General features: G+C 45.2%; 1 protein-coding gene across 1 annotated transcript in view; it reads right to left on the bottom strand.

The window, feature by feature from the left end:
* LOC144493944 (dynein axonemal heavy chain 8-like) overlaps positions 1-18917 on the bottom strand; it is a 1661706-nt gene that overhangs the window by 1053887 nt on the left and 588902 nt on the right. Inside the window, exon 22 of the mRNA XM_078213521.1 lies at positions 15127-15242. Coding sequence (XP_078069647.1) covers positions 15127-15242 — 116 coding nt within the window. The remainder of the gene's footprint in view (positions 1-15126; positions 15243-18917) is intronic.

Raw genomic sequence — 18917 nt, 5'->3', positions numbered from 1 at the left:
AGGAGACAGAGGGTAGTGGTCGAAGGGTCTTTTTCCAGCTGGAGGTCTGTGACCAGTGGTGTTCCGCAGTGCTCTGTACTGGGACCTCTGCTATTTGTGATATATATATAAATGATTTGGAAGAAGGTGTAACTGGTGTAATCAGCAAGTTTGCGGATGACACAAAGATGGCTGGACTTGCGGATAGCGAAGAGCATTGTCAGGCAACACAGCAGGATATAGATAGGCTGGAAAATTGGGCGGAGAGGTGGCAGATGGAGTTTAATCCGGATAAATGCGAAGTGATGCATTTTGGAAGAAATAATGTAGGGAGGAGTTATACAATAAATGGCAGAGTCATCAGGAGTATAGAAACACAGAGGGACCTAGGTGTGCAAGTCCACAAATCCTTGAAGGTGGCAACACAGGTGGAGAAGGTGGTGAAGAAGGCATATGGTATGCTTGCCTTCATAGGACGGGGTATAGAGTATAAAAGCTGGAGTCTGATGATGCAGCTGTATAGAACGCTGGTTAGGCCACATTTGGAGTACTGCGTCCAGTTCTGGTTGCCGCACTACCAGAAGGACGTGGAGGCGTTAGAGAGAGTGCAGAGAAGGTTTACCAGGATGTTGCCTGGTATGGAGGGTCTTAGCTATGAGGAGAGATTGGGTAAACTGGGGTTGTTCTCCCTGGAAAGACGGAGAATGAGGGGAGATCTAATAGAGGTGTACAAGATTATGAAGGGGATAGATAGGGTGAACGGTGGGAAGGTTTATCCCAGATCAGAAGTGACGTTCACGAGGGGTCACGGGCTCAAGGTGAGAGGGGCGAAGTATAACGGCTCAAGGTGAGAGGGGCGAAGTATAACTCAGATATTAGAGGGATGTTTTTTACACAGAGGGCGGTGGGAGCCTGGAATGCGCTGCCAAGTAGTGTGGTGGAGGCAGGCACGCTGACATCGTTTAAGACTTACCTGGATAGTCACATGAGCAGCCTGGGAATGGAGGGATACAAACGATTGGTCTAGTTGGACCAAGGAGCGGCACAGGCTTGGAGGGCTGAAGGGCCTGTTTCCTGTGCTGTACTCTTCTTTGTTCACTCTAAGAGGAATGTGTTTACCCTGAACCCTGGTTAACACACTTTTGAAAGCATGTCACTTACCAGACGTCCCTTTTCCTTCCCACAGACTCTCCCAATTAACTTTTGAAAGTTCCTGCCTGATACCATCAAAATTGGCCTTGCCCCAATTTAGAATATTAACTTTTGGGACAGACCTATCATTCTCCATAGCTATCTTAAAACTAGTAGAATTATGGTCACTGGTCCCAAAGTGATCCCTCACTAACACTTCTGTCACCTGCCCTTCCTTATTTCCCAAGAGGTGGTCAAGTTTTGCCCCCTCTCTAGTCGGGCCATTCACATACTGAATGAGAAATTCCTCCTGAATACATACAAATTTCTCTCCATCCAACCCTCTAATACTATGGCTGTCCCAGTCAATGTTGGGAAAATTAAAATCTCCGACTATTACCACCCTATTTTTCATGTAGCCATCTGTAATCTCCTTACATATTTGCTCCTCAATTTCCCGCTGACTATTTGGGGGCTTATAGTACAACCCTATCAAAGTGATTTCCCCCTTCTTATTTCTCAGTTCTACCCAAAAGACTCAGTGGCCGAACCCTCGGATATATCCCCTCTCAGTACGGCCGTGATGCTTTCCCTAATCAAAAGTGCAACTCCCCCTCCTCTCTTACCTCCTGTTCTATCTTTCCTATAGCATCTGTACCCTGGAACATTAAGCTGCCAGTCCTTCTCTCCCTGAGCCATGTTTCAGTAATTGCTATAATATCCCAGTCCCACGTACCCATCAATGCCCTGAGTTCATCTGCCTTGCCTGTCAGGCCTCTTGCATTGAAATAAATGCAGTTTCATCTGGACTTCCCTTGCTCTCTGTCTTGCTTCTGTCTGATCTGCCTGGTACTATGATTACTGACACTGCCTTTACTAACTTCTGTGCTGTCCTCAAACTTCTCTTCTGTCTCCCTACTGCTTTGGATCCCACCCCCCTGCCAAACTCGTTTAAACCCTCCCGAGTGGCTCCAGCAAATCTCCCCACCAGGATATTTGTCCCCCTCCAGTTCAAATGTAACCCATCCCTCTTGAACAGATCAGCCCTTCCCCAGAAAAGATCCCAATGATCCAAAAATCTAAATCCCTGCCCCAGCTCTCAAGCCAGGCATTCATCTGCCTAATCCTCCTAATCCTACTCTCACTTGCACGTGGTACCGGTAGTAATCCTGAAATTACTACCTTCGAGGTCCTGCCTTCTGCCTTACTCTCTTATTCACATTTCAGGACCTCATCCCTTTTCCCATCTCTGTCGTTGGTACCAATATGTACAACGACCTCTGGCTGCTCACCCTCCCCCTTGAGAATGTCCTGTAATCGCTCAGAGACGTCCTTGACTTTGGCACCAGGGAGGCAACACACCATCCTGGAGTCTTGATTGCGGCCACAGAAACGCCTGGCCGTGCCTCTAACTAGTGAGTCCCCTATTCCTACTGCTCGCTTGCTCTTTGCCCGACCCTTTCCCACAGCAGAGCCAGCTTTGGTGTCACAGGCCTGGCCACTGCTAGTATCTCCCCCTCAACAGCATCCGAAATGATGTACCTGTTTGAAAGGGGAATATACACAGGAGACTCCTGCACCACCTACCTGCCTCTCCTGGCAGTCACCCAACGACCTGTCTGAACCCGTGGTGTGACAACCTCCCTGTAACTAGTGTATCATACACTCTGCCTCCTGTATGCTCCGCAGTGCATCCACCTGCTGATCCAATGCCAAACAATGCGGTCTGTGAGGAGCTGCAACTGGACGCACTTCCTGCAGACAAAGTTGTCAAGGAGACTAGATTGCTCCCTAATTGCCCACATCTGGCAAGAGGAGCATACCACTGCCCAGGCTGCCATTTTGCCCTTATACAGATAAAAAAAATTGCAACTCACCTCTCCCTTGCTTGTGGTTCTCCTGCCGACTTTCTTTTTGGTTAGAGGAGGAGGGAGGGAGGGAAACATTGAAGTAGTGTTTGGGGTTTAACTGTCCCTTCACAGCAGCTCCTCCACAAACCACCTTCTGGTCACAGTGACTGCACTTATACAAATGTGACCTGCAACCGCCAATAACCTTTGCCGGTAAGTTAGTTTTATACTCAGTGACGCTCAGCTCCGCCCACTCCCTGCAGACTAGGCCGCAGATCCCCGAGGTAAGTTAGTTTTATACTCACAGTTACAGTCAGCTCCGCCGTCCAACCGTTCCCTGCAGACTAGGCCGCGGATGCCCTAGGTAAGTTAGTTTTATACTCAGTGACGCTCAGCTCCGCACGCTGCCTGCAGACTAGGCCGCGGATCCTCGAGGTAAGTTAGTTTTATACTCAGTAACGCTCAGCTCTGCCCTCTGACCGCTCCCTGCAGACTCGGCCACGGATCCCAGAGGGAAGTTAGTTTTATACTCAGTTACGCTCAGTTCCGCCCGCTCCCTGCAGATGAGGCCGCAGATCCCCGAGGTAAGTTAGTTTTATACACAGTGACACTCAGCTCCGTCCTCCGAGCGCTCCCTGCAGACTCGGTCGCGGACCCCTGAGGTGAGTTAGTTTTATACTCAGTTCCGCCCGCTCCCTGCAGACGAGGCCGCGGATCCCCGAGGTAAGTTAGTTTAATACACAGTGACACTCAGCTCCGTCCTCCGAGCGCTCCATGCAGACTCGGTTGCGGACCCCTGAGGTGAGTTAGTTTTATACTCACAGTTCCGGTCAGCTCTGCTCTCTGACCGCACCCTGCAGACTAGGCAGCGGATGCCCGAGGTAAGTTAGTTTTATACTCAGTTACGTTCAGCTCCGCCCTCCGACTGCTCCCTACAGACTAGGCCACGGCTCCCCGAGGTAAGTTAGTTTTCTACTCAGTGACACTCAGCTCCGCCCTCCGACTGCTCCCTACAGACTAGGCCACGGCTCCCCGAGGTAAGTTAGTTTTCTACTCAGTGACACTCAGCTCCGCCCTCCGACCGCTCCCTGCAGAATCGGCCGCGGGTCCCCGAGGTAAGTTAGTTTTATACTCAGTGACGCTCAGCTCCACCCTCTCCCTGCAGACTAGGCAGCGGATCCCCAAGGTGAGTTAATTTTATACTCAGTTACGCTCAGCTCCACCCTTCGACTGCTTCCTGCAGACTTGGCCGCGGATCCCCAAGGTTAGCTAGTTTTCTACTCGGTGACACTCAGCTCTGCCCTCTCCCTGCAGACTAGGCAGCGGATCCCCAAGGTGAGTTAATTTTATACTCGGTTACGCTCAGCTCCGCCCTTCGACCGCTCCCTGCAGACTAGGCCGCGGATCCCCGAGGTAAGTTAGCTTTATACTCAGTTACGCTCAGCTCCGCCCTCCGACCGCCCCCTGCAGATTAGGCCGTGGATCCCCAAGGTAAGCTAGTTTTATACTCAGTTACGCTCAGCTCTGCCCTCCAACCGCTCCCTGCAGACTAGATGGAGATGTCTCCAGATGTCCACCAGATGTCCACCAGGTCGAGGGACCCGACAGGTCCCACAACCTTGCCATCGCCAGCGTGCGGTGCAAGAGGCCGGTGCAGTCCTGGGCCTCGAGGGTGCAGTTGAAATCCCCCACACCCAGCCCTTAGGACAATGCAGCTTGACAGTGCCAAGATGAGTGGACATTTCTCTCCACACCCTCCTCACAAACCTCCTCCTTCGGTATTGCTGTGCCTGCTGCAGGCTTTAATGGAGCAGGTGTTTTCCTTGCTGGCATGATATTCCGCTGACGAGTTCATTAAGGTAAGTGAGGGGGAACGATTGCACGAGCACCACGTTAATGATATTGAGATGCATTTTGGGCATGCTCCTCATTGCACCCGGAAAATCAGTAGGGCAAAATGGAAACCAGTGGAAAAATGGGCACAATTCCTGGTTTTTCCCCCTCACAATCCTACGGCCTCACCTTGCCGGAAAACAGGTAGGATGGGGTCATCAGATGACCCCCGCTGTGTTTAATAGGTTGGAAATATACATTCTGTGACAGCTGTTTTCTGAAAATGAATTCACAATAAAACACTCCAATATAGAAAATTGACCAATCTACAACAAAATACAATATGGAAACATCCCCTTCCATCCAACCAGTCCATGCTGACCATGGTGCCCTCAGAGCTAGTCCCAATTGCCTTCATTTGGCCCATATCCCTCTGATCCTTTCCTATCCATGTATTTCTCCAAATACTTTTTAAATGTTGCTATTGTACCTTCAACCATTTTCTCGGGCAACTCCTTCCATATACACACCACCCTCTGCGTGACACCGCCTCCCCCCCCCCCCCCCCCCCCCTTAAAACTTTTGTTTTCAATTCCCCTTCCCTGGGAAAAAGACTGCGTCTGGTCATCCTATCTATGCCCTTCATGACTTTATACACCTCAATAAGGTCACCTCTCATTCTCCAACGTTCCAAGGAATAAAGTCCAAGCGTGGCCAACCTCTCCCCATAACTCAGGCTCACAAGTCCTGGCAACATACTCATAAATCTTCTTTGCACTCTTCCCAGTTTATCAATGTCTTTCTTACAACAGGGTGACCAAAACTGTACACAATACTCCAAGTGCAACCTCACCAATGACTTATACAACTATAACATAATGTCCCAACTCCTATACTCAATGCCCTGACTGATGAAGGCCAGCGTGTTAAACGCCTTCTTCACCACCCTGTCTACCTATGACACTACTTCCAATGAACTACGTACTGGTACTCCTAGATCCCTCTATTCCTCAACATTCCCCAGGGCCCTACAATTCACTGTGTAAGTCCTTCCCTGGTTTGACTTTGCAAAATGCAGCACCTCACACTTATATGTATTGAAATCCATTTGCCAATTCTTGGCCCACTTCCCTGATTAAAATCCCCCTGTAATTTTTGATAACTTTCTTCGCTATCAATGATACCTCCTAATTTAGTATCATCCGCAAACTTACTAACCATGCCTTGCACATTCACATTCAAATCATTTATATAAATAATGAATAACAAGGGTCCCAACACCCACCCTGAGGCACATCGCTCCAGTCTGAGAAACACCCTTTGACCATCACCCTCTACCCTCTTACAATCGAGCCAATTTTGAATCCAGTTGGCTAGCTCTCTCTGAATTCCATGCAATCTAACCTTCCAGACTAGCCTGCCATTCGGGACCTAGTCAAAGGCCTTGCTCAAAAGTTCATATAAACATCTACTGCCCTACCCTCATCCATCCTTTTGGTTACCTTCTCAAAAATTCCATCAGACATGACTTTCCACTCTCAAAGCCGTGCTGACTATCCCTAATCAAACCTTGACTATCTAAATGTTGGTCGATCCTGTCCCTCAGAATCCCCTCCAGTAACTTACCCACCATTGATGTCAGGCTCACCGGCCTGTAATTCCTTTGCTTGACTTCGCTCTGCTTCTTAAATGGAATAACTTTAGCCACCCTCCAGTTTTCTGGAACTTCGCCAATGGAAGGAGATGAAGCAAATATCTCTAAAGGTCTCTGCAATTTCTACCCTGACAGAGTACCAGAATGAAATAGAGAATCTGGTGAACTGGTGCAACGACAATAACCTCTCTCAATATCATTAAAATGAAGGAGATTGTCATCGACTTCAAGAAACGAAGTAGAGAACATGCCCCTGTCTCCATCAACAGAGACGAAGTAGAAAAGGTCAAAAGCTTCACGTTTTTAGATGTCCAGATCACCTACAACCTGTCCTGGTCCCCCCTATGCCAACACTATAGTTGAGAAAGCCCACTAACACCTCTACTTTCTCAGGAGGCAAAAGAAATTTGGCATATCCGCTACGACTCTCACCAACTTTTACAGATGCACCACAGAAAGCATTCTTTCTGGTTTATCAAAGCTTGGTATGGCTCCTGCTCTGCCCAAGACCACAAGAAACTGCAAAAGGCCCTGAATGTAGTCCAATCCATCATGCAAACCAGCCTCCCATCCATTGACTCTGCCTTCACTTCCCACTGCCTCAGCAAAGCAGCCAGCATAATTAAGGACCTCACGCACCCTGGACATTCTCTCTTCCACCTTCTTCCATCAGAAAGAAGATACAAAAGTCTGAGGTCATGTACCAACCGACTCAAGAACAGTTTCTTCCCTGCTGCCATCAGACTTTTGAATGGACCTACCTCACATTAAGTTGATCTTTCTCTACACCCGAGCTATGACTGTAACACCACATTCTGCACACTCTCATTTCCTTCTCTATGAACAGTTTGCTTCGATCAGGCCCAAGGGATTTACACACCTCAATACACTATAAGACTGCAAATACTTCCTCCCAAGTAATATGCATGTTCCCCAGACATCACCATTTGTTTCTCTTATTTCTTTAACAGCCATGATTTTCTCCTCAGTAAACACCGAGGAGAAATAATCATAAAAATCTCACAAAATATAACAAAAAGAATTAGCATCAATATTACCAATTACAATACTTAAACTTGACAAAGTATAATTCTTAACTGCTAGCTATTTCTATTCCAATTTAATACCCCATAATCATACACCCTTCTTCAGAATTAGTGAGCACAAAAGCAAGTATGCCCATGTGATGCTGGATTTTCAGTCTTTTAACACCTCTGAACAGTGAACCAGACAGCAGTTTCCAGAGAAGGATACATCCTCAAAACAGCAAAATTTCAGAGAAATAAACCTCATCTCTAGCAGCTCCCAGTCTTCAGACTTCAGAGACAGAAAGGGATACCTCTCCCTCTCTCTCTCTCTGCAGCTTCTAAAACAGCAGATCTCAGAGAAAGATTCACTCTCATACATCACAAACTCCAAGAAAGAGACTTACCTCTTGTCAGATTCCTGTCTCCAACTTCAGAGAGGAAAAGAGAAGCATTGATCTCTCTCAACTCAGAAGCAGAATCTAAGCTTGAATATTCTGTGTAAACCTAGCTTCACTTCTTCACATGACCATACCTATCCATAATCCCAATCAAGCCCTATTCTGCAAAATCCCATGGTATGCTCAAAACAGCAGAACAGCATTAGTCCAGATTAAAACAAAAATTACCAATTAAAAGCAATTATACAGCTGCAGTAACAATACAATGCCAGTTGTAGACAGAATGGCTAGAAGTGCATAGAACTACCACAATAGATCCTGCACAAGAACATAACTCAAATACATTTCTTAAAGGCACACGATCATCACACCTCGTGAAATGTTTCTTAAATGCCAGAATTGGTATTAAGGGTAGTGGTTTGATTACCACTTGAGGCTTTTCTATGACCTGAAATATGTGACATGTATGGCATAATTCTATAATATGCTTATGCAGTTCAGGCCAGTAAAAGTGTTTTTGTATTCTTGCTTGAGTTTGCCTTACTCCTAAATGACCTCATGCGTGACCCACAATGCCTCCTCTAACTTGATGAACGTCTGGCCATTTTCCATCTGCCTGAATATGTTAAGGTCTTCGCTTCCTCATTAAGACATCACTTCTAATGTAAAAGCACTCCAGTATACACCCAGATTCTTCTTCTATTTATGATATCTGATACAACTTTTTTATCTCTACATCTTTTGGTGTAATACTGCAACTTTCTGAACTAAAGATATCTGCTTAATCAACCACCTGTTCTTGTTCTTCATTAAGCATGGTCAAAATTTCTTTGTGGGAGGCTAGGGAGGAAATTGCGGGTCCCCTCGCAGAAATATTTGTATCATCAATAGTCACAGGTGAGGTGCCTGAAGATTGGAGTGTGGCAAATGTTGTGCCTTTGTTTAAAAAGGACTGCAGGAAAAGGCCTGGGAACTACAGGCCGGTGAGCTCCACATCTGTGGTGGGTAAGTTGTTGGAAGGTATTTTGAGAGACAGGATCTACAGGCATTTAGAGACGCAAGGACTGATTAGGGACAGTCAGCATGGCTTTGTGAGTGGAAAATCATGTCTCACAAATTTAATTGAGTTTTTTGAAGGGGTAACCAAGAAGGTAGATGAAGGGCAGTGCAGTTGATGTTGTCTACATGGACTTTAGCAAGGTCTTTGACAAGGTACCGCATGGTAGGTTGTTGCACAAAGTTAAATCTCGCCGGATCCAGGGTGAGGTATCAAATTGGATACAAAATTGGCTTCTTGACAGAAGCCAGAGGGTGGTTGTAAAGGGATGTTTTTCAAACTGGAGGCCTGTGACCAGCGGTGTGCCTCAGGGATCAGTGCTGGGCCCACTGTTATTTGTCATTTATATTAATGATTTGGATAAGAATATAGGGGGCATGGTTAGTAAGTTTGCAGATGACACCAAGATTGGTGGCATGGTGGACAGTGAAGAAAGTTATCTCCAATTGCAACGGGATCTTGATCAATTGGGCCAGTGGGCTGATGAATGGCAGATGGAGTTTAATTTAGACAAATGCGAGGTGATGCATTTTGGTAGATTGAACCAGGGCAGGACTTACTCAGTTAATGGTAGAGTGTTGGGGAGAGTTACAGAACAAAGAAATCTAGGGGTACATTTTCATAACTCCTTGAAAGTGGAGTCACAGGTGGACAGAGTGGTGAAGAAGGCCTTTTGCATGCTTGGTTTCATCCGTCAGAACATTGAATACAGGAGTTGGGACATCTTGTTGAAGTTGTACAAGACATTGGTAAGGCCACACTTGGAATACTGTGTGCAATTCTGGTCATCCCATTATAGAAAGGATATTATTAAACTAGAAAGAATGCAGAAAAGATTTACTGAGATGCTACCGGGACTTGATGGATTGAGTTATAAGGAGAGGCTGGATAGACTGGAACTTTTTTCTCTGGAGCGTAGGAGGCTGAGGGGTGATCTTATGGAGGTCTATAAAATAATGAGGGGCACAGATCAGCTAGGTAGTCAATATCTTTTCCCAAAGGTAGGGGAGTCTAAAACTAGAGGGCAGAGGTTTAAGGTGAGAGGGGAGAGATACGAAAGTGTCCAGAGAGGCAATGTTTTCACACAGAGGGTGGTGAGTGTCTGGAACAAGCTGCCAGAGGTAGTAGTAGAGGCGGGTACAATTTTGTCTTTTAAAAAGCATTTAGATAGTTACATGGGTACGATGGGTATAGAGGGATATGGGCCAAATGCGGGCAATTGGGATTAGCTTAGGGGTTTTAAAAAAAAAAGGGCATGGACAAGTTGGGCCGAAGGGCCTGTTTCCATGCTGTAAACCTCTATGACTCTAAGTGGTAAAGGCAAATGGCATGTTGGGAGGTTTCAAGTACAGGAGCCGGGATGTGCTGTTGCAATTATACAGGGCCTTGGTGAGACCACACCTCGAGGGAGTGCAGCGAAGGTTTACCAGGCTGATTCTGGCGATGGCCGGACTGATTTACAAGGAGAGATTGAAAAGTTGGATTGTTTTCGCTGGAGTTCAGACGAATGAGGGGGGATCTCATAGAGACTTATAAAATTCTAACAGGACGAGACAGAGTCGATGCAGGGAGGATATTCCCGATGGTGGGGATGTCCAGAACCAGGGGTCACTGTCTGAGGATTTAGTGTAGACCATTTAGGACGGAGATGAGGAGACATTTCTTCACCCAAAGAATGGTGAGCCTGTGGAATTCATTACCACAGGGAGTAGTTGATGCCAGAACATTGAATGTATTCAAGAGGTGGCTGGATATAGCACTTGGAGCAAATGGAATCAAAGGTTATGGGAGAAAAGCAGGATTAGGGTATTGAGTTGATGATCAGCCATGATCGTAATGAATGGCGGAGCACGCTCGAAGGGCCAAATGGCCTCCTCCTGCTCCTATCTTCTATGTTTCTATGACAGAGCTTTGAAGGTGGCATGGCAATTTGACAAGATGATTTTTAAAAATTCGTTCATGGGATATACGAACATATGAACATTCCAATTAAGAGCAGGAGTAGGCCACTCGGCCCTTTCAGCCTGCTCCATCTTTCAATAAGATCCTGGTTGTTCTGATTGTAACCTCAACCCACATTCCTGCCTACCCCAATAACCTTTCAGCCCTTGCCAATCAAGCATCTAACCAGCTCTGCCTTGAAAATATCAAAAACTTTATTCCCAATGCCCTTTGAGGAAGCGAGTTCCAGAGACTCAGGATTCTGTGAGAAAAACGTTCTCCTCATCTCGGTCTTAATGAGTGACTTCTTATTTTTAAACAGTGACCTCTAGTTCCAGATTCTCCAATAAGATTTGATTTGATTTGATTTATTATCATCACATATATTAGTATACAGTGAAAAGTATTGTTTCTTGCATGCGATACAAAGCATACCGTACGTCGGGAAGGAAAGGAGAGAGTGCAGAATATAGTATTACAGTCATAGCTAGGATGTAGAGAAAGATCAACTTAATGTGAGGTAGGTTCATTCAGAAGTCTGATGAGGGCAGGGAAGAAGCTGTTTTTGAGTCAGTTGATACGTGTCCTCAGACTTTCGTATCTTTTTCCCGACGGAAGAAGGTGGAAGAAAATATGTCCGTGGTGGCGTCGGGTCCTTGATTTTGCTGGTTGCTTTTCTAAGGCAGCGGGAAGTGTAGACGGAGTGAATGGATGGGAGGCTGGTTTTAGTGATGTTCTGGGCTTCATTCACGACCCTTTGTAGTTTCTTGCTGTCTTAGGCAGAGCAGGAGCTATACCAAGATGAGATACAACCAGAAAGAATGCTTTCTATGGTGTATCTGTCGAAGTTGTAGCGGATATGCCAAATTTCCTTAGCCTCCTCAGAAAGTAAAGGCGCTGGTGGGCTTTCTTAACTATAGCGTTCACATGGAAGGACCAGGACAGATTGTTGGTGATCTGGATATCTAAATACTTGAAGCTCTAAACCATTTCTACTTCATCCCCATTGATGTCGACAGGTGCATGCAATCCAATATGCTTCCTGAAGTAGATGTCTATCTCTTTTGTTTTGTTGACATTGGGAGAGAGATTATTATCCCTATCTCTTTTCTGTACTGTGTTTCATCATTGTTTGAGATCTGACCCACAACAGTGGTGTCATCAGCAAACTCAAAAATCGAGTTGGAAGGAAATTTGGCCATAGTGGATAGTCAGATGCTTTTTCCAAGAGTAGAAAATGCCAAATGGGAGGTGATGGCCTCTTGGTATCATTTATTAATCCAGAAACTCAGCTAATGCCCTGGGGATCTGGATTTGAATCCCGCCACAGCAGATGGTGGAATTTGAATTCAATTTTAAAAAATATCTGAAATTAAGAACCTACTGATGACCATGAAACCATTGTTGATTGTCGGAAAAACCCATCTGGTTCACAAATGTCCTTTAGGAAAGGAAATCTGCCGTCCTTACGTGGTCTGGCCTACATGTGACTCTAGAGCTTGAGCAATGTGATTGACTCTCAACTATTTTCTGAACACGGGCAACTAGGAACAGGCAATAAATGCTGGCCAGCCAGCGATGCCCATGTCCCACGACTGAATAGAATAGAAGAAAAGTCAAGTACTAGGGGACATAGCTTTAAGGTGCATGGGGAAAAGTTTAGAGGAGATGTGCGAGGCAAGTCTAGGTTTGTCCGAGGCTTCCGGGATGGAGGGCTCTCGCTGACCTCTTACTCAAAACGGGCATAGAATGTTTTGAACTCATCGGGAGGGATGCATTGGAGCTGGAGATTTTACCTGCCTTCACCTTGTAGCCTGTTACGTCTTGCAGACCTTGCCAGAGTCGACAGGAGTCTGTGTGGCAAGCTTGGGATTCTAGCTTGGTCCGGTACTGTCTTTTGGCATCTTTGATAGATCTCCATAGATCATATCTGGCTTCTTGTATAGGTTAGGGTTGCCTGACTTGAATGGAAGAGGAAACTTCCTCTCCACCGTCACCTGTCAATACCCATCAGGATCTAAACATTTTTGATCACGTTGCCTCTTACACTTCTGAACTCTAGTGATTACAAACCTAACCTCTCCAACCTTGCCTCATAAGACAATCTGTTCACTCTGTTTTAGTCTATTCAGCCTTCTCTAAACTGTTTCTAATACATTTACAACTTCTGTTAGATAAGGGGGCCAATACTGTACATGATACTCTACATATGGGCTCACCAATGCCTTTTACAACTGAAGCATAACCTCCCCACTTTTGGAATTAATTACCTTCACAAGAAAAGATAACATTCTATTAGCTTTCCTAATTATTTGCTGTATCTGAATACCAGTCTTGGGGAACTTGGGGAAATAAATAGTGATGTCTTGAGGAGTGTACATATTACAGAGAAAGAGGTGCTGGAAGTCTTAAAGCGCATCAAGGTAGATAAATCCCCGGGACCTGATGAAGGATATCCCAGGACGTTGTGGGAGGCGAGGGAGGAAATTGCGGGTCCCCTCGTTGAGATATTTGAATCATCGATAGTCACGGGTGAGGTGCCTGAAGATTGGAGGGTAGCAAATGTCGTGCCTTTGTTTCAAAAGGTCTGCAGGGAAAAGCCTGGGAACTACAGGCCAGAGAGCCTCACATCTGTGGTGGGTAAATTGTTGGAAGGTATTTTGAGAGACAGGATCTACAGGCATTTAGAGGTGCAAGAACTGATTAGGGACAGTCAGCATGGCTTTGTGAGTGGAAAATCATGTCTCACAAATTTAATTGAGTTTTTTGAAGGGGTAACCAAGAAGGTAGATGAAGGGCAGTGCAGTTGATGTTGTCTACATGGGCTTTAGCAAGGCCTTTGACAAGGTACCGCATGGTAGATTGTTGCATAAATCTAAATCTCACGGGATCCAGGGTGAGGTATCTAAATGGATACAAAATTGACTTCTTGACAGAAGCCAGAGGGTGGTTGTAGAGAGTTGTTTTTCAAAATGGAGGCCTGTGACCAGCGGTGTGCCTCAGGGATCAGTGCTAGGCCCACTGTTATTTGTCATTTATGTTAATGATTTGGACGAGAATATAGGGGGCTTGGTTAGTAAGTTTGCAGATGACACCAAGATTGGTGGCAAAGTGGACAGTGAAGACAGTTATCTCCAATTGCAACGAGATCTTGACCAATTGGGCCAGTGGGCTGACGAATGGCAGATGGAGTTCAATTTAGACAAATGCGAGGTGATGCATTTTGGTAGATTGAACCAGGACTTACTCAGTTAATGGTAGGGCATTGGGGAGAGTTACAGAACAAAGAGATCGAGGGGTACATGTTCATAACTCCTTGAAAGTGGAGTCACAGGTGGACAGTGTGGTGAAGAAGGCATTCGGCATGCTTGGTTTCATCGGTCAGAACATTGAATACAGGAGTTGGGACATCTTGTTGAAGTTGTACAAGACATTGGTAAGGCCACACTTGGAATACTGTGTGCAATTCTGGTCACCCGATAATAGAAAGGACATTATTAAACTAGAAAGAGTGCAGAAAAGGATGCTACTGGGACTTGATGGATTGAGTTATAAGGAGAGGCTGAATAGACTGGAACTTTTTTCTCTGGAGCATAGGAGGCTGAGGGGTGACCTTATAGAGGTCTATAAAATAATGAGGGGCACAGATCAGCTAGATAGTCAATATCTTTTCCCAAAGGTAGGGGAGTCTAAAACTAGAGGGCATAGGTTTAAGGTGAGAGGGGAGAGATACAAAAGTGTCCAGAGGGGCAATTGTTTCACACAGAGGGTGGTGAGTGTCTGGAACAAGCTGCCAGAGGTAGTAGTAGAGGCAGGTACACTTTTATCTTTTAAAAAGCATTTAGATAGTTACATGGGTACGATGGGTATGGAGGGATATGGGCCAAATGCGGGCAATTGGGATTAGCTTAAGGGTTTTAACAAAAAAGGGCGTGGACAAGTTGGGCCGAAGGGCCTGTTTCCATGCTGTAAACCTCTATGACTCTGTGACTCTATGACCAGTCCTTTGTAATTAATGCACTAGGACACTCAGCTGCCCCTGAATCTCAGAGCTCTAAAATCTCTCACCAGATAGGAAGTTTATTTTTTATTCTTCATGCCAGACATTTTCACATCTTCCACATTATACTCCATTTGCCAGAAATTTCACCACTCGCTTAACTTATCTCTGTTTCTTTGTAGCTTCCGTATGTCCTCTTCACAATGCTTGTGTTTCTTTTGTAAATTATTCTGTCCTTAAAAAAGTGTTTCCTACCTTTTCAAGATCCTCATTTTTTTTGACTTGTTGAGCATCTTCTTTAATATTTCCATGGCTCATAAAAGACACATGCTCTTCTTGAGGATCTTCTGTAAATATAACTCGTCGACGCTCTATATTGAAGGAAACAGGATAGAAAGTATGAAACAGGAAAGCGCAACTAAAATCACTGTTTTACAAACCCATTGTACGCTATCTAAGTGACAGTCATGTATCTATATAAAAAAAACATTTTTAGTTAATTTAAGTCTTAAGATATTTGTTTAAAAAAATCAGAAAGCTGGATTTTTCTCATGACAAAATACAAATATAGATATGATGTAGGCTTGTCAGCACAATTTGAGCTTATGGAATTAAACAGCATGGAACCAAATTTTTGCGAAGAGATACAAAATGGAGAGTAATGGTGAATGATTTTTTCAGACTGCAGAGAAGTATACAGTGATGATGTTCCTCAAAAGTCGATATAAGAGCTGCTGCTCCAGTTAATCTATATATATATATATTATATCAATGACAGGGAGACATGGCAGTAGTATTGTTGATGGACTCGTAATCCAGAAACAGAGGGTAATGTTTGGGGGCTGGGTTCAAATCCCATCATGGCAGGTCGTTAAGTTTGAATTCAAAATTCCAAAGTTGACCACAAAACTGTTGCCGATTGTTGTAAAGATCTATCTAGAAAAGGAAATCTGCCATCCTTACTTAGTCTGGCCTACCTATGACTCCAGTCTCAAAGCAACTCTTAATAAATAAATGCTGGCTCAGCCAATGATTCCCACATCCAATGAATAAAACAACTGTGCGCAATTTGGTTGAAAATGATGAGCAAGAATATAGTGACAGACACATAAGAAGTCATTTGTGATGTTGTGATGTTGTTAAGGGCCATTTAAGGGGCAGAAAATTGTTTCTTACAAATCAAAAAATTGATGAATCAAAAAGTGATGAATTGATAAAGAAAGTAATGTGGCACCTGCTCGGTGAAAAGTAATGTTAGGATTAGGAGTAAACCCATTCATCTACTTGAGTTTGTTTTAATGTTCCTGGCTAATCTGTACCTCAGCAATAACAAGAAAAATTTGCATTTAGCTTGAATGGAATAGAGGCCAGTTAGATCAGTTGACTAGATGGCTAGCATATGGTTCAGAATAACACCAAGAATGTGGGTTCAACTTTCATTCTGTCTGAGGTCAATCTTGGAATCTGCCTCCGCACATACGTCATGCCTGATGTGGATTGGTGTCCCCTCCAGCTTCATAACCAATTGGGCCTATGGTCCCCTGTGGAAAGAAACTACCTCCCTATTATTTTTAATGCAGTGAAAAAACTCTAGGTGCCTCATAGGAGCATTACTTTAAAAACACTATGTTTCCTTTTTACTGAAATAAAAACTTGTTTTGAAAATGGTCAAGATTTATCACATGCAATTTGGACAATCAAGTCACAAACAACCAGCGTCATAAGAACAAAGAAAAGTACAGCACAGGAACAGGTCCTTCAGCTCTCCAAGATTGTGCCCATAATGATAGAACATAGAACATAGAACAGAGAAAAAATACAGCTCAAACAGGCCCTTCGGCCCACAAGTTGCGCTGGTCATGTCCCTACCTACCTCGGCTTATATATAGGCTTATCTATAACCCTCAATCCTATTAAGTCCCATGTACTCATCCAGGAGTCTCTTAAAAGACCCTATCGAGTTTGCCTCCACCACCACTGATGGCAGCCGATTCCACTCACCCACCACCCTCTGAGTGAAAAACTTACCCCTGACATCTCCTCTGTACCTACTCCCCAGCACCTTAAACCTGTGTCCTCTCGTAGCAGCCATTTCAGCCCTGGGAAAAAGCCTCCGAGAATCCACCCGATCTATAGGTCACCTCTCATCCTTTGTCTCTCCGAGGAGAAAAGACCGAGCTTCCTCAACCTATCCTCATAAGGCATGCCAACCAATCCAGGCAACATCCTTGGTAAATCTTCTCTGCACCCTTTCAATCATTTCCACATCCCTCCTGTAATGAGGCGACCAGAACTGAGCACAGTACTCCAAGTGGGGTCTGACGAGGGTCTTATAAAGCTGCATCATTATCTCCCGACTCCTAAACTCAATCCCTCGATTGATGAAGGCCAGCACACCATACGCCTTCTTAACCACCTCCTCTACCTGCGAGGCTGATTTAAGAGTCCTATGGACCCGGACCCCAAGGTCCTTCTGATTCTCTACACTGCTAAGAGTCTTACCCTTGATATTATACTCCTTCATCCCATTTGACCTGCCAAAATGGACCACTACACATTTATCCGAGTTGAAGTCCATCTGCCACTTCTCCGCCCAGTCTTGCATCCTATCTATGTCACGCTGCAGCTTCTGACATCCCTCCAAACTATCCACAACACCACCAACCTTCGTGTCGTCGGCAAACTTACCAACCCATCCCTCCACTTCCTCATCCAGGTCATTTATGAAAATGACAAACATCAAGGGTCCCAGAACAGATCCCTGGGGCCCTCCACTGGTGACCGACCTCCATTCAGAAAAAGACACATCTACAACCATTCTCTTCCTTCTGCAGGCAAGCCAGTTCTGGATCCACAAGGCAACAGCCCCTTGGTTCCCATGCCCTCTCACTTTCTTGAGAAGTCTTGCATGGGGGACCTTATCGAACGCCTTGCTGAAGTCCATGTAAACCACATCTACCGCTTTTACTTCGTCAATGTGTTTAGTCACATTTTCAAAGAACTCCACCAGGCTCGTAAGGCACGATTTGCCTTTGACAAAGCCGTGCTGACTACTTTTGAGCATACTAAACTTCTCTAAATGTTCATAAATCCTGTCCCTCAGGATCTTCTCCATCAACTTACCAACCACTGAGGTTAGACTCACCGGTCGGTAATTTCCTGGGCTATCCCTATTCCCTTTCTTGAATATAGGAACCACATCCGCAACCCTCCAATCCTCCGGAACCTCTCCCGTCTCCATCGACGACGCAAAGATCATCGCCAGAGGCTCTGCAATCTCTTCCCTCGCCTCCCACAGTAACCTGGGGTACATCCCATCCGGACCCGGCAACTTGTCTGTCTTGATGCTATTCAAAATTTCCAACACATCCTCTTTCTTAATATCCACATACTCAATCTTTTCAGTCCACCTCAATCCTGCCCTTATTCGGTCTGAATCCCTCTATTCCCTCCCTATTCATGTACCCACCCAGATGCCTCTTAAATGTTGCTCAAATGCCTGCTTCCACCACCTCCTCTGGTAGCGCATTCAAGGCACCCATCACTCTCTGCATGAATACCATCCCCCGCACATCTCCCTTAAACTTTCTCCCTCTCATCTTGAACCTGAGCCCCCTTGTAATTGATACTCCCACCCTGGGAAAAAACTTCTGACTGTCCAGCCTATCTAGCCTCTCATAATTTTGCAGACCTCCATCGGTTCTCCCCTCAGCCTCTGTCTTTTCAGTGGAAACAATCCTAGTTTATTCAACCTCTCCTCATAGTCAATACCCTCGAGACCAGGCAACAGCCTGATGAACCTTACTCCAAAGTTTCCACGTCCTTCTGATAGTGTCGTAACCAGAACTGCACGCAATACTCCAAATGCAGCCTAAACAAGGTTTTATATAGCTGCAATATGATTTCCCAACACTTGTCTTCAATTCCCCGGCCGATGAAGGCACGCATGCCATATGCTTTCTTAATTACCTTGATCACCTGTGTTGCCACTTTTAGGGAAATGTGGACCTCAATGTCCAGATCCTTCTGTATGTTAATGTTCCTAC

The sequence above is a fragment of the Mustelus asterias genome, chromosome 5 (assembly GCF_964213995.1).
Source record: "Mustelus asterias chromosome 5, sMusAst1.hap1.1, whole genome shotgun sequence".
NCBI classification, from domain to species: Eukaryota; Metazoa; Chordata; class Chondrichthyes; order Carcharhiniformes; family Triakidae; genus Mustelus; species Mustelus asterias.
This window is presented reverse-complemented; position numbering and strand designations above follow the sequence as displayed.